Below are 15,572 nucleotides of genomic sequence, written 5' to 3'. Positions count from 1 at the left end.
GTCCTAGGGCTTGAAGTCAGGGTCTAGGCACTGTCCTTGGGCTTTCTCTGGGACAGTGCCCCAGCCCTGAATTCAAGCCCAGGACTAGCTCTCTACCACGTAGAGCTACAGTGCCACTTCTGGTTTTCTGGTGGTTCTCTGAGATGAGAGTCTCTCGGACTTTTTACGCCCCGGCTTGGCTTTGAACCATGATCCTCAGATCTCAGCCTCCCGAGGACCTAGAATGACAGACTCGAGACACCAGTGCTCGGCTCTTCTGTGGCTATCTCGTCTCGTTAGCCATTGCATCCTTGCAGCACCCCAGAAACCAGAACACAATTCACTGGTTTCTACCACACAGGTGGCTTTATTTTTCTCTAGGTCCAGAGATTAAAAAATATATATATACATATATCAGAGCATATACATATGTACAGATGTGCGTGTGCCCAGAGCTGTGGCCGGTTCTGGGTCACCGGGTATCTGGGGGTCCTCGGGAGAAGAGCTGACCTCGCTCCGGGAGGGTTCTTTCTTGCAGGGGCCGCTCAGTGCGGGATGAACGGAGGTAAGGGATGCACAGTTCCCGCTCCACGCGTGCGCACGACCTGCTTTCTACAGGCCTGCTCCCTGCTCGGATGGATGCAGCACAGAGCCCGGCTCAGTCGGAATCACAGGCCTCTTGTCCCGTGGTGGCATTCACTGCCGAAGCCAGGCTGTCCTCCTGGCCCTTTAGCCTCTCACCTGGAAGAGACAAGACAGACAGAGGTAAACAAGCGCCCTGGGCTCAGACCAAGGGCAGGACCACAGGGCGGCACTCACGGATGAGCTCAGCGATGGCTCTCTGCGTCCTCTTCTCGAGTTTCTCCAGTTTCTTGGCCACATCTCTCTTAAGGTCCCTGGAGCAGGAGGAGGGGAGGAGGCAGGCTGAAGGCTAGCCTGGGGGGGAGGGGGGCCTCGGCTCCCTCTCTGCACTGCTATCTGCCATTAGAGGTGCCACTTGCTGGCCCGGGAGTTTGGCCTAGTGGTGCAGTGCTTGCTTAGCTTGCACAAAGACCCAAGTTCGATTCCTCGGTACCACATACACAGAAAAGGCCAGAAGAGGGGCTGTGGCTCAAGGGGTAGAGGGCTAGTCTTGAGAAAGCCCAAGCAGAGTGCCCAGGCCCTGAGTTCAAACCCCAGGACTAGCAAAAAATAAAATAAAACAAAGGCCATTTTCCTGTTTGAGAGGTTACCTGCCTGCTCCCCTGTCCATCTGTCTGTCTCTTGAACCCCAGTTCCAGGCAGGGAGCAGGAGACAAGCATCACAGAACTGCCTCTCCAGAGGGGATACGTCAAGGTGTACAAGGGTTGGGACCGCCCCCATCAGAACCCCAGAGTCGCCATTCTGGGGTGACTGGCTCCTGTCCACTGTGGGTCACCCTCTCCTCAGGCCACAGGCTCAAGCTGGGTTATTCCACATTGCCCTCAGCCTGCTTGTCTGTGGCTCTGGAGTTTCTAGAACTCGCGCCTCAAGCTTGGTTTCACCAGAGTGGGTGCTTGGTCCCGGAAGCAGAGTGCGCAGAATCCTAGGGAGGAGAAAATGGCCCCTGGCTCTGGCCAAGGTCAGAGAGATGATGGCTTTCAGGTCCACAGCACCCTAGGCTTGGAGAAGGACCAGCCTTCCATCTCCACAGACAAATGGAGCCAGAGGGAGAGACAGAAGTAAGGTGGCTGAGCCTAGGCAAGGAAACGCAGTCACAGCCACGCCAGCACCTGCCCAGGTGTGGGGTTTCTAGTGAAGGAAATTAAATGGAGACGCCTGGTCTCAAGGTGAGCTGGGAGGGAGATTCTGCCAGTGAGAAAACAGTGGAGATTTGGGGTCTGGGTCAGGTTCTCCCAGTGTGTGTGTAGGGGTGAAGGTAAAGCCCCCCCACAGGTGATGGGTGGTGTCTGAATCTCTGGAGACAGGGGTGGGCACTTGGTTTGGTAGCTACTAGGCCTGTCAATGCAGTACCTGGACTGGGCGCTTCCTGTGCCCCTGCCCCAGATCTATTTACGTCTGAAGGACTTACGCCACTGTCACACCTCTCAGAGTTCAGTGCCGTGTCTGGTTTCCTGGTTGTTCTCTCATCACCATGGCGTCCCAATTCAGCTCTCCATGGGAGCTGAGTCTGCTTACGGGTATTATAGCTGTTGTTTCTGTCATCTCTGGCCTGTTTCCTGACTGTATCGAGCATGGTGTTCTGGCCGCTTGTGTTTGACACATGAGTTCACCACGCGGTCACTGGCCTTTTAATAAAGACTCCCAAGATTCGAACTGGCAAAGAGAGGCTTGTATATATCCCGTCAATTCTCGCCTTACAAGAGGGGTTGGTACTAAGGGACCGAACCCAGGGCTTCATGAGTGCTAAGCAAGGGCTCTCCACTAAACCACACTCTCAGCCCCGGAAGGGGTGTCTCCCCTCCCCGCTCCTGCATCGGTCCAGTGAAGGCTGCTATTCTACCTCTTGAGTCACACCTCCATATCTGTTTTGTTTTGTTTTTTGCCAGTCCTGGGACTTAACTCAGGGCCTGAGCCCTGTCCTGAAGTTTCTCAAGGTTAACACTCTACCACTTGAGCCACAGCGCCACTTCCAGCTTTTTTTCTGAGTATGTGGTACCGAGGAATCGAACCCAAGGCTTCATGCAAGCCAGGCCAGCACTCTACAGCTAGGCCACGCTCCTGGCCTGCTCAGCTCTTCTTTCCAATGCCTGGGACAGTTTTCCAATGGCCCGGCAGCCAGAGGCCTGTGCCTGGCATAGCCACACTTACCAATCAGGCTTCCGGGGTGCCAGGTTGGCCAGGTCCTGGGGAGGGAAAAAATATACCTGTCAGGGACAAGAGGGTCCCACTCCAGGGGAGATGGGGAGACAGGACAGAGCTGGGGCCGGGGAAGGGAGGGAGGGGGAGGAGGGACTCAAGGTGGAAAGGAAGAGAGAACGCGCAGAGGAAAAGGCCACCCCCCCCCCCCCCCAATAGCACTCACCACCTCTTCAACGACAGGCTCTGGCTTGGCGGCCTCCAGCTGCTCCTTCACCTTTTCTTCCACTAGAGGGCGCAAGAGGAACACGGGCTGAGGGGCTGACAGCCAGGTGACCCAGCCACAGGTGGTGGCAAGGTGGGTCTCTGGGTAGCCTCTGTGTAGGGAGATGTGACCTTCTCCCCACCTCTGCTACTGGGGGGCCCCACCAGTATCTTCCTGGTCTTGTTTCTTAGCCAGGGAGGCACATGGTGGCTCGCCATTTCTCTCCTAAGGTCTGCCTGGCCATCAATGTCACCGTGTCACCAGCCCAGGGGCCAAGTCACCTGGGAAGAGTGCGGCCCTCAAGTGAGGGAAGAGGAAGGAAGCAGGCCGAGAGCTGCATAAAGTTCTCTTTTTGCTTCTGTCAGTCCTGGGGCTTGAACTCTGGGCCTGGCTGCTGCCCTGAGCCTCTTTTGCTCAAGGCTAGTGCTCTACCACCTGAGCCACAGTGCCACTTCCCGCTTTTTCCGGTGGTTTAATGGAGAGATGAGACTCCTGGAGGGGCTGGCAATGTGGTTTAGTGGGTAGAGGGCTTGCCTAGAACGCATGAGGCCCTGGATTCAATGCCTCAGTACCACAGAAAGAGAAAAAAAATGGAGCTTGAATCTGGGCGTGGGGGCTCACACCTGTCATCCTGGCTACTCAGGAGGCTGAGGTCTGAGGAGCATGGTTCAAAGCCAGCCTGGGCACCAAAGTCCATGAGACTCTTATCTTAAAAAAAGAAAAAAAAAATGTCTCATGGACTTTCCTGCCTAAGCTGGCTTTGAACCGTGGAACCAGGATCCTCAGATCTCAGGCTCCTGAGTGGCTCCGATAACTGGGTCACCTGCACTTGCAGGGAGTCTTTTCCTGTCCCGATCCCCGGGCCTCTGCATCGTCCTCTGAGAAAGACAGCAGGCAGGCTGAGGTAGAAGGGGACCACTAGCTGTGATACAGATGTTGGAACTGGGGGTGGGGGGGCGTCCACTGACCTGCAACAGGTTTGGCCTGGGGCACCCTTCTCCATTTCAGGTCCTCATCTTCGGGGACATAATTGCGCAGCCTCAGTTCCCTGTGATTGGAGAACAAGGGGATGTGGAGGAGACCACGCCCCCTCCCAGGCTCCTCCCCTTCCCACCCCAACTCCTCCCTCACCTGCTGCTAAAGAGCCAGACTCACTGCTCATCCTCCCCACTCCGGCCCCAAGGCGCTGTCTGCAGGGGAATGGGGTTCCCCCAAAGCTGGGGGGTGGCTAAGAAAGGACATCAGTAACCATTCCCCTTTTCCACCCCACCACTCTTATTTGATATCTCCCCCTTTGGGCTCATCCTTCCACAAGAGGCAAAGGGGGGACAAGGAAACTGACGAGAGAGACGTTCTATCTGCGGATGGAGTGTGGTCTGCCCTTAGCTTAGACCTTTCTAGAAATTTCCTAGGTCAGAAGTTTGGCCTAGTGGTTAAAGTGCTTGCCTGGCATGCATGAAGACCCGGGTTCGATTCCTCGGTACCACATACATAGAAAAAAAAGCCGGAAGTGGTGCTGAGGCTCAAGTGGTAGAGCTCTAGCCTTGAGAAAGTCCAAGGACAGTGCTCAGGCCCTGAGCCCAAGCCCAGGACTGGCAAAAAAAAAAAAACCCACAAAAAAGTGGTGCTCTAGAGGCAAAAGCTTGAGCCTTCCCAGAAATGACTTGAGAAATCAGAAACCAGAGCTGGGCACTGGTGACTCACACCTGTAATCCAAGCTGTGCGGGAGGCTGGAATCTAGGGTCATGGTTTAAAGCCAGCCCAGACACCCAAGACTGCGAGATTCTTCTCTCCAACAAATCACCAAAAAGATGAAAGTGGAGCTGTGGCTCCAATGGTATAGTGCTAGCCTTGAGCCAAAAAGCTCAGGGGCCGGGCGCGGTGGCTCACGCCTGTCATCCTAGCGACTCGGGAGGCTGAGATCTGAGGATCGAGGTTCAAAGCCATCCTGGGCACCGAAGGACCTGAGACTCTTATCTCCTACTAACCTCTAGAAAAGGGGAAGGGGGGCTTGGTTCAAGGGTAGGGCAGTAGCCTTGAGCTGAAGAGCTCAGGGACAGGGCCCAGGCCCAGAGTTCAAGTCTAGGACTGGCACACAGAAAGAAACACAACCAGAAATCAGGAGCCTGAGAAGGAGCAAGAGGAAACTGACGGTGCTGAGTGAATCCGGCAGGTTCCTCAACTTCATCCAGTTCTGGGTACAGTGGCGGAGGGACTGCCCGCTGAATGTGGTGGCCCCGGGAGCTGTGTTCCGGGGCATTTAGGGGTTAGATATGCAGCCACCCAACTTTGACTCACCCTTCAGGATAAGCTCTGGGCTGGATGCCACCCTGCCTGGAACCAGAGACTTCAAGCTCTCTATGGCAGGAAGCGAGGGTGAAGATGACAAGAGGCCCTAACTTTTCCAGGATAAGGGGGCCTCATGCTCTGGACCCCGGCATTCCACCCTCCTGCTAGGATTTCCTGGCTTGTGCATCTGCTCTCTGTCCATCAAGTTATGAGATCTGGGGTTCTTTTTGGTTGGTCATGGGTCTTAAACTCCGGGCCTGGGTGTTGTCCCTGAGCTCTTCAGCTCAAAGCTAGTGCTCTACCATTTCTGGTTTTCTGGTGGTTCACTGTAGGTAAATCTCATGGTCTTTCTTGCCCAGACTGATGGTGAACTGAGATCCTCAGCTCTCAGCCCGCCCCGAGGAGCTAGAATGACAGGTGTGAGCCACCAGAGCCTGGATGAAGACAGGCCGTCTGACTCTTCGGTCAGGGCTTCTTGGCAAGGGAATGTCACAGGTGGGGACCATCTCACCCAAGTGGCGGGGGGACTAAGAGTAGCAGCTCTCTTGGGGTGCAGGCATTCCCTCGAGGCTGGTGAACAGAGGGAGCACTGAGCTGGGCTGGGAAACTGGAGATAAGGCCTAAGATAAATAAGGACCGGAACCGGGTCAGGTGGTGTGGTACAGGATGGGAGGCTGTGGTGACTCACTGGAAGAATGCAGGCGCCTCACACAAAAGGGTGCTGACGCTAAAGGGACAAAGACAGGGCAGGCCTGCTCTCAGGCACACCCGGGCTGAGGTCAGGTGCCTCTCTCCAACTCAGGGAGGCAAAAGCCGACCCAGTGCTGTCTTTCGTCCAACGACAGGCCAAATACTCTGGAAAGCCAACAGCCAATGGGGGTTTGTGCCAAGTGAATCCGTTTTAGAGGGCCTCCGTTTGTCCTCTGATAGAGTGCTTGCCTTGGTATCTTAAAGAGCTGGAAGTGGTGCTGTAGCTCAAGTGGTAGAGCTCTAGCCTTGAGAAAGCCCAAGGATGGGGTTTAGGCCCTGAGTTCAAACCCCAGGACTGGCAAAAAAAAAAAAACCAAAGTCTTCCCACCTGTGCCACGATTGGCTGACCACAGAGACAGAGGCTTCACAGACAAACTGAAAATCATGGGCTGATAAAGCCTAGGAAGTCCCACCACACAAAGAAAATCAGAGACTCTTATCTCCAATGCAGTAGCCAAAAAAAAAACCCCCAAAACAACAACAACAAAAAGCCAGAAGTGGAGACAGACAGGGTTCAAGTGGTAGAGACAGCACCAGCTTTCAGCTAAAAAGGTAAGGGATAGCTAGTACCCTGAGTTCAAGTCCCAAGTACAAACTAAACAAAACAAAAAACAAAACAAATTGGCTTATAAGAGCATTGTTACACAGGGGTGTCACTATCAGAGCTTTACCTGCCAAGATACAAGGAGGGACTGGGAATGTGGCTTAGTGGTTAGAGTACTTGCCTAGCATGCCTGAAGCCCTGGGGTTCCAGTCCTCCGTACCATATACACAGGAAAAGCTGGAAGTGGTGCTGTTGGCCAAATGGACAGTGCCCAGGCCCTGAATTCAAGCCCCAGGACTGGCAAAAAGAAAAAGAAAAAAGAAGATACACGGAAACAGTGCTACCCCTAATCGTGTCTCTTCACCTGCCACAGTCTCAGAACTAATTTGTCCACCATGATACTGAATTATGAGTTTACAGCAGTAAAGGTGGGTCAGTTAGGGCTGGAGTGTGAAAAAGATAAATGCCCTCAATCTGGAGGTCCCTAGCAAAATCAAGGATCTTGGCGGGGGGAGGAGTAGAAACAGCCTGGTACAGACTCCCCAGGCCAACAGGCTTCAACTGTGGACTTTGTTATCACATCAGAGGTTACTTCCAGAGAGAAGAGACTCTAGGTATCTTATCTACCCAGTGCAGGCAGCATCACACATCTGCCTAGGCTTTCCATTGATATGATGAAGCAAGGAGCTGCTGGATGCTGTAAAATTAACTCAGAGTAACTCAGACCTTACTTATCTTGCCCCCAGCCACTTACCCTGATTAAAAAGTCACTCAAGGACTGAGGTAGAGCACCTAGCTCATACAAAACCTACAATTCAATCCAAAGGGTCAATGTAAAGTAGCATACACCAGTAATCCCAGCTATTCAAGAGATAGATATCAAGGAAGACCAGAGAGGTAGGCAACTCAGTACTCAGATTATTCATTCATGCCTACAATTCCAGGTATACAGGAGATAAAAAAAGGTAAAGAAGGTTTTAGTCTTGCCCAGGCAAAAATATGAGACCTTATCTGAAAAGTAAAGTAAAGCAAAGAGGTAGAAGTATGACTTAAGTGGTAGAGTGCCTGCCTGGCAAGCAAGGGCTTAAATTCCAGTACTATCAGGGAAAATAAACAAACCACTACCACCAAAAACAAAACAAAACAAAACAAAACAAAACAAAACCCTGTTAAGAAGCAGGGTAAGACTGGGAGAAAAACATAGGAAGGAGTAACAATGTTCAAGAAGTAAGTTCTCTCTATATCACCCTAACAATAAAATAAACCTTTTTTTTTTTTTTTTTTGCCAGTCCTGGGCTTGAGCTCAGGGCCTGAGCACGGTCCTTGGACTTTCTCAAGGCTAGAGCTCTACCACTAGAGCCTCAGCACCACTTCCGGCTTTTTTCTATGTATATGGTACCAAGAAATCGAACCTGGGTCTTTCTGCATGCTAGGCAAAGCACTTTACCACTAGGCCAAACTCCCGGCCCAAAATAAACAAATTTTTAAAAGCAGAATGAGAACCAAGGGCCGGTGGCTCACGCCTGTCATCCTACATACTCAGGAGGCTGAGATCTGAGGATTGCAGTTCAAAGCCAGCCTAAGCACTAAAGTCCATGAGACTCTTATCTCCAATAAGCCACCAGAAAACTGGAAGTGGTGCTGTGGCTCAAAGTGGTAGAGGGCTATCCTGAAGCTGAAAAGCTCAGGGACAGTGCCCAGGCCCAGAGTTCAAGCCCCACAACTGACAAAAAAAGGAGGAGGAGGAGGAGGAGGAGGAGGAGGAGGAGGAGGAGGAGGAGAAGGAGGAGAAGGAGGAGAAGGAGGAGAAGGAGAAGAAGGAGAAGAAGGAGAAGAAGGAGAAGAAGGAGAAGAAGGAGAAGAAGGAGAAGAAGGAGAAGAAGGAGAAGGAGAAGGAGAAGGAGAAGAAGAAGAAGAAGAAGAAGAAGAAGAAGAAGAAGAAGAAGAAGAAGAAGAAGAAGAAGAAAGGAGCGGGCTGGGAGTTTGGTCTAGTGGTAGAGTGCTTGCCTAGCATACACAAAAACCCAGGTTCCATTCTTCAGTACCACATACATAGAAAAAGCTGAAAATGGTGCTGTGGCTCAAGTGGTAGAACTCGAGCCTTGGGGGGCGGGAGAAACAAGGACAGCACTCAGGCTCTGAATTCAAGCCCCAGGACTGGCAAAAGCAAGGTGTGGCGAGCAGGGAGTGTGGCCTATTGGTAGAGTGCTTGCCTAACATGCAGGAAGCCCTGGGTTCGCTTCCACAGTACCATATATACAGAAAAAGCCAAAAGTGGTACTGTATGGCTCTAGTGGCAGAGCGCTAGCCTTGAGCAAAAGGTATCCAAGGACAGTGCCCAGGTCCTGAGTTCAAGCTACAGGACTGGCAAAAAAAGAAAGAAAGGAAGGAAGGAAGAAGGGAGGAAGGAAGGGAGAGAGGGAGGGAGGGAGGAAGGGAGAGAGGGGGCGGGTGCACAGAGAAACTGGAAAAGGTGGGCTACCCTCATCAGTGCAAGGAGGGAAAAACGGGCTCTACAGGAGACAAAAATGTCTCCATATTGATCCTCCCTGAATTAATCACAAATAAAACTTATTCTATTTTAAGCATGCTCAGAACCCTTCCATTAGCGCATCGCGAAGACAAAGTCTATGCTGTAGCTGTTAAAAGATTTCAGAGGATCTGCCGATACCTGTATCTAGAAAGGAGTGGCTGGGCATGATAGCATACGCCTATAATCCCAAGAACAGTCATGACCTTTTTCGTTCCAGGAGCCTGGCTGAGCAGGACAGGCTGCTTGCAGCACAAAGCTAACCAGGAAACTACCCCAATTCAAAACCTGAGGTCTAGCCAGGCTTCAGCAGTTCATGTCTGTCATCCTAGCTACTGGGGAGGCTTAGCAGCCAGTCAGGGTAGGAAAGTGTGTGAGACTCTCTTACGTCTAACTAAAAAGTGTTGGCAAGCCAGGCACTGGTGGCTCATGTCTGTCATCCTAGCTACACATGAGGCTGAGATCTGAGGATCGGGGTTCAAAGCCAACCAAAAGTCCGTAAGTCTCTTATCTCCAATGAACCGCCAGAAAACAAAGTGGTGCCACGGCTCAAAGTGGTGGAGCACTAGCCTTGAGCTGCAGAGCTCAGGGACAGCACATAGGCCCGGGATTGAAGCCCCACAACCAACAGCAAAAGCAAACAAAAAAACCACAGACTGGATCGTTTTGACACCACAGCATAGTTAAAAGAAAAAAAAAATTAATCTAAGTGGCACTGGTAAACCAGGAACTATACTGGTTTTTGTTTTTGTTGTTTGTTTGATTTAAATCAGGAATCAGAGACATCTGGCTATTATGCACAAGACAAGGGCCTGATCCTAGCACCACCAAAGGAGAAAGGGAGGAAGGAAGGAAGGAGAGAGGGAGAGAGGGAGAGGGGGAGAGGGGGAGAGGGGGAAAAGGAGGGGGAGAGGGGGGAGGGGAGGGAGATGGAGGGAGGAGGAGGGAGAGGGAAAGGGAGGGAGGAAGAGGGAGAGGACCAACAGACAGAAGCTATATACCCAGTTTCTCACCAGCACCTCAGTAAGCACTTCAAGGTTGTATGCAAAAGTGTTAGCACATGCTGGGCACAGCAGGTTATTACCCTTGTTATCCTAGCTACTCTGGAAGCTGAGATCTGAGGATGACTGTTCAAAGCCAGCCCGGGACTACTAGATTCTTATCTCCAATTAATCATTAGAAAAGGGGATGTAGGGCTGTGGCTCAAGGGGTAGGGTGGTAGCCTTGAACTGAAGAGGTCAGGGACAGCGCCCAGGCGCAGAGTTCAAGCCCCAGGACCCACCAAAAAAAAAAAAAAAAAAAAGTATTACCACAAATTCTTAGCCCATAGTGCCAGCTTGTTACTGTGAGCAAGTAACAGGCCTGGGTGTTTCAATCTATAAATTAAGAGAAAAACCTTAGTTCCTCTGCTTATCAGGGCTATTATTCACAAGACTAGATAACTCAGGCTGGTGATACTTACTCAGTTCACTCTGAAAATGCTCCTCTTTACATTTTACCCCACATTTCAAATATACTGGGAAGAAGGGAAAAAAAGAAAAAAAGCAGCCCTACTCGCAACTTATTAAGAATTCTCTCTTTTAAGCCAGGCACTGGTGGCTCACACCTGTAATTCGAGCTACTCAAGAAGCTGAGACCTGAGGTTCACAGTTTAAAGCCAGCTGGGGCAGGAAAAATCCCTCACTCTTATCTTCACAAGACTCTTAGTTTCAATAAACCACCAGAAAACTGAAAGTAGAGTTGTGGTTCATAGTGGTCGAGAGGTAGGGCAGTTTGAGCTAAAGAGCTCAGGGATAGTGCCCCATACCCTGAATTCAAACTCCATCACAAACAGGCAGGCAGGCAGGCAGGCAGACACTCACACATGCGCACACAAGCACAGAATTCCTTTTTCTGCCAGTCTTGGGACTTGAACTCAGTGCCTAAGCACTGTCGTTGGGTTTTCTGAAGGCTAGAGCTCTACCAGTTGAGCCACAGCACCACATCTGGCATTTTCTATGTATGTGGTACCGAGGTATCCAACCCCAGTCTTTGTGCATGCTAGGCAAGCACTCTACCACTAGACCAAAATCCTGGCCCCAGAATTCCTCTTTCTTATTTGTTTGTTTGTTTTTGTCAATTGTGGGGCTTGAGCTCTGGGCTTGGGTGCTGTCTGCTAAGCTCTTCAGCTCAAGGCTACCACTCTGGGCCTGGGCGATGTCCCTAAGGTTTTCAGCTTACGGCACCTGCCCTACCCCTTGAGCCACAGCACCACTTCCAGTTTTCTAATGGTGAACTGAAGATGAGAATCTCAAGGACTTCAGTGCCTGGGCTGCCTTTTAAATCTCAGCTTCCTTTGCAGCTAGGATTACAGGCATGAGCCAGTGCACTGTGCCTGGCAGAATTCCTCTTTTTAAAGGTCAGTTCTTCTGAGAATCTGGCAAATCCATCCCATGGGGAATGGATGGTAAGAGCTGCCTTGTATTCAAACCCAACCCAATAATCTGGGCCTTAAAACTGTGGGAATAATTCCAAGGAACTAGCTACAGTTTAAAATGCAGAGCCTTTTAAAGGAAAGTGAACTAAGCAATCTGTAGGTAGAGGGGGAGGGGAGGAAATAGGTCAGAAGGAGGGAACAGTTGATACTTTGCAATAGAAGATGTACTTACTACCTGATGCATGTAAAGGTAACTCCACTGTATGTCACCTTTAAATTAAAAAAAAAAATTGGGGGGGGAGGCACAGCTTAGAGATTTCCTGAGCCAGGCAGTTTGATTGTAAATGTAGGATGGATTCACTCTAGAGGATGCCAAGAAACAAGAGCCCATGTGGCTGGCTTTATCATCCTTACATTATGCAAGGCAGCTATGCAGAAAAGAAAACTGAAACCAGCATGAGACTGGTTTGCTGTTTGTTGTTGTTGTTTGGGTTTGCTTTTTGTTTGCTTGTTTTTTACTTGAAAGTGGAATTTGTTTTCCTCTCACTTGGAACTGATCTAGAAATTTTATTTATTTAATTTTTGGTACTGGGTAGAGTGAAGGACACAGTTCTTGCACCTGAAACAACAAAACCTCCATCCTCTGTGGTCTCTGGAGTCATTTCCTACAGATTGTTTTATTGGATTCCAAAATAACGGTGAGAATGGGGTGTGTAGGAGTTGTTACTCCCCACTGGAGATAGAACAAACTTCCAGGTCTCAGCTGGGAGGCCCGGCTTAAGTGAAAGGGTGTCTGCTTTACCAAGTGCAAGGCCCAGAATTCAAACCTAAGGCTAATCTACCCACTCCCAGGTAAAGTTTTTTAAAAAAGGAGTTGGGTGGAGGACTGGGAATTTGGCTTGGTGGCCTGGCACGCATGAAGCATGAAGCCCTGGGTTTGATTCCTCAGTACCACATACACAGTAACAGCTGGAAGTGGCGCTGTGGCTCAAGTGGGAGAGCTCTAGCCTTGAACAAAACAAGCCCAGGGGGCCAGGAGTTTGGCCTAGTGGTTAAAGTGCTTGCCTAGCATGCATGAAGACCCGGGTTTGATTCCTCAGTACCACATACACAGTAACAGCTGGGAGTGGCGCTGTGGCTCAAGTGGGAGAGCTCTAGCCTTGAACAAAACAAGCCCAGGCCCTGAGTTCAAACCCCAGGACTGGCAAAAGGATGTGAGAGGGGATGGGGGGGGGGAGAGAAACCTGGGCTTAGAGATATGAAGCAGTTTGTTCCAAGCTCCATACTAAGTGACAGGGCCAAAGGTCCTGGGGCAACCCGAAAATTCTCCTTTCCTCTCCAGGACTCTGGACAACTCCATTGTGATGGACAGGAAACTCAGGAGAAATCAGTGAAGTGCCCTTCTCCTCCCGGGCAGCAGCACTCTGGGAAAGAAATAAGCCTCCTCTTCTCTCCCTGCAGTCCACCCTGACCCTTTTATTCGGATTCCTCCGTGCACACTCACCGGTCACGTCCAAGATGCCCAATGCACGCTGGCAGACGGGAAAAAAAAGTTCTGAAAATCCAACTTTTCTTTCGGGGGAACGGCCGGCGGGGCCAGCGGGGAAACGGAACCAATCTCGCCCACCCCAACCAGCATCCAGAAGACTGGAGGAGGACCAAGCACGCAACACCGCGGGGCCCGCGGCCGCGCGCATGCGCACCTCCCCCTTCACGGCCGGTAAACCCGGCGCCGCCGCTCCACGCGGGGCCCACCTTTCACGCATGCGCACTGAGGTGGCTTTCCTTCCCCTTCCCCCCTCCTTCATCTCCAGCCCTCCCGCCCGGGTCGCCGAACTCGGGCCTCGTGGCCTGCGTCTCTCACTTCCACGTTCCTTACCTTACGCCCTGTTTTCTCCCGTAGAGCCTTCAGCCGTTCTTTTCGCCGGAGCGCCTCCTCCTCTAGGCGGCCCACACCCGCCGCAGCGGCCGCCATCTTGCCCGCTGCTCCCTGTTTTCCTTTTCCCGGGTTCCGTAGGGCGCATGCCCGGAGGAGGAGGCGGGAGGAGAGATCTCACAACCAATGAAAAGACGAGAATGAGAGCCCGAGGCGCCCTGGCAGCCAATCGGTGATGACGTCTTCCGGGAGCGCCCGCCCCTCGGCCTTGAGCCTCCCGGCTGAGCAGCTGGCGAGGCGGCGTCCGGGAGGAGCGGGAGGACCGCGGCCGAGTGGAGGCCGGCCGGGCCGCGGGCAGGGGCGCTGTGGTGTGGGCTGAACGCGTTGGGCGCCGCCGGCCGCCGAGGTCGGAGCGGAGGGAGGAGCGCCCGAGGCGGGGGAGCCCCCCGAGAGGCCCCGCGCCGCCTTTCCCCGCCCGCCCGTCCTCCCCACTGCCCCCCGGCCGGCGTGGGAAATCCCTCGCCCCGCCTGGGCCTGTGGAGGTGGAGGCAGGGCCCTCCTCTGGGTGTCGTGGGGCCCCGGCCCCCACCCCGCCGCTCTTCGTCCCTCGGAAGCGCGGGCCAAGTCCTCCAGAGTGGGCGCGGTCAGCCGTCCACCACCTCCCAGGTGAGGGTTAGCCTGCCGAGTGCACCCCGCCCCCAGGACGCCGAGACCCTCCCCGCCTTCACCAGCCGGTTTTGAGAAGCGGAGCACCCACCCCTGTGGCTGAAGTCCATCGAGGGCCCCAAAGCCACCCCCCACTTCCATCCGGGGACTTGGTGCTGGCTCCCTCCCCACACCCTTCCTTCACCCTAGGAGGGCTTCCTGTAGGAGGCTGTCCCAAGTGAACCAATGAGCACACATTCCACACCTCCCTATCCCTTCAACTGCCCCCCCCTTGTCGCTACACATTTCCCTCCTTAGCCCAACTCTGCTGCCTACCTGCCCTGTGGCGAGGCCCTCTCCCCTCACCGTGGATCTGCAACCTGCCAGGGCCAGGTTATAGACAATGGGAGCTAGAATGAATGGGGAGGAAGGGAAAGCCAGATGGAAGGAGGTTACCCAAACCACAGGGGCAAGTCAGGTCAGGGATAGAATAAGAACTTTCCTCTTGACCACCCCAAGATGTAGGAGGCTTTGGGTTAATTTTTAGGACCAAGACACCGCTCTGGGGCTTGGCATGCTTCTTCCCCACCAGTAGAAGACTTAACCCCACCCCCACCGCAGTCATTCTGATCAGAGAGCCAGCCCCTCACTTCGAAAGTCATATCAAAGCCTGGCATAGTGGTTCAGGCCTGTAATCCTAGCTACTCAGGAGGCTGAGATGTGAGAATCAAGGTTCAAAGCCAGCCCCGGCACAAAAGGACCTGAGACTCTATCTCCAATTAACCTCCAGAAAACGGGAAGTGTGGATTGACTCAAGGGTAGGGTGGTAGCCTTGAGCTGAAGAGCTCAGGGACAGCGCCCTAGCCAAATTCAAGCCCCATGCCCCCCCCAAAAAAATATAATAAAGTAAGTGCTGGTATCTTTGGTGTCTATGTAGGATGTCTTGAGTGGAGCATCAAGGAGGGCTTCCTGAAGGAGGAGACTATCCCTTTGCCTCACTAAACCAAAGTCAACAGAAGTACACTGCTTTTCTGGAGCTATCTGGGGGTTTGTGGAGTTTGCCAAGTTGGCTAATTCTTTGCCACTCTGCCCTACCCATAGCAGGCTTTAAAGCCCCAGGCAGTCTGGTGTGGGTGACTCTGGCCTGTAATCCTAGCTACTCCGGAGGCTGAAATCTGAGGATCTTGATTCAAAACCAGCTCCCAGATAGTGCTTGGGCCCAGAGTTGAAGCCCCACAACAACAACAAAAACATAAGCCACAAGTGACAGAGCTCTGGCCTTGAGGAAAAAGTCCAAGGATCGTGCTCAAGCCCTGAGTTCAAGCCCCACGACTGCCCAAAACAAAACATAAGCCAGGTGAAATGGCTCACACTTATAATCCTAGCTACTCAGAAGGCTGAGATCTAAGGATAAAGGTTCAAAGCCAGCCTTGGCACAAAAGGACCTGAGACTCTACAGTTCACCACTAGAAAATGAAAAGCCGGCCTTGTTTCCAGGG

At 52.4% G+C, this 15,572-nt stretch overlaps 1 protein-coding gene across 1 annotated transcript; it reads right to left on the bottom strand.

The window, feature by feature from the left end:
* Positions 1–323: 323 nt before the first annotated feature.
* Positions 324–13,527, bottom strand: LOC150043321 (coiled-coil domain-containing protein 12-like). The gene is made up of 7 exons (XM_090323210.1): positions 13,507–13,527; positions 13,432–13,439; positions 3,992–4,071; positions 2,985–3,046; positions 2,771–2,805; positions 799–875; positions 324–720 (listed from the first exon to the last, which is right to left on the bottom strand). The coding sequence occupies exons 1-7, from the start codon at positions 13,525–13,527 to the stop codon at positions 638–640; spliced, it is 366 nt and encodes a 121-aa protein (XP_090179336.1). The 3' UTR covers positions 324–637.
* Positions 13,528–15,572: the final 2,045 nt, after the last annotated feature.

Source organism: Megascapheus bottae, chromosome 32 (assembly GCF_031878675.1).
Source record: "Megascapheus bottae isolate mThoBot1 chromosome 32, mThoBot2.hap1, whole genome shotgun sequence".
In the NCBI taxonomy this organism is placed as follows: Eukaryota; Metazoa; Chordata; class Mammalia; order Rodentia; family Geomyidae; genus Megascapheus; species Megascapheus bottae.
The sequence above is the reverse complement of the archived record's forward strand: the minus strand, read 5'-3'. Positions and strand labels throughout refer to the sequence as shown.

Excerpts from the sequence above, each read along its gene's own strand:
- LOC150043321 (XM_090323210.1), bottom strand. The coding sequence starts at position 13,527 with ATGGCGGCCGCTGCGGCGGGT. Across the intron at positions 876-2,770 it reads GCACCCCGGAAGCCTGATTG|GGACCTTAAGAGAGATGTGG; the intron begins GTAAGTGTGGCT and ends CTCCTGCTCCAG. Across the intron at positions 721-798 it reads AGCCATCGCTGAGCTCATCC|GTGAGAGGCTAAAGGGCCAG; the intron begins GTGAGTGCCGCC and ends TGTCTCTTCCAG.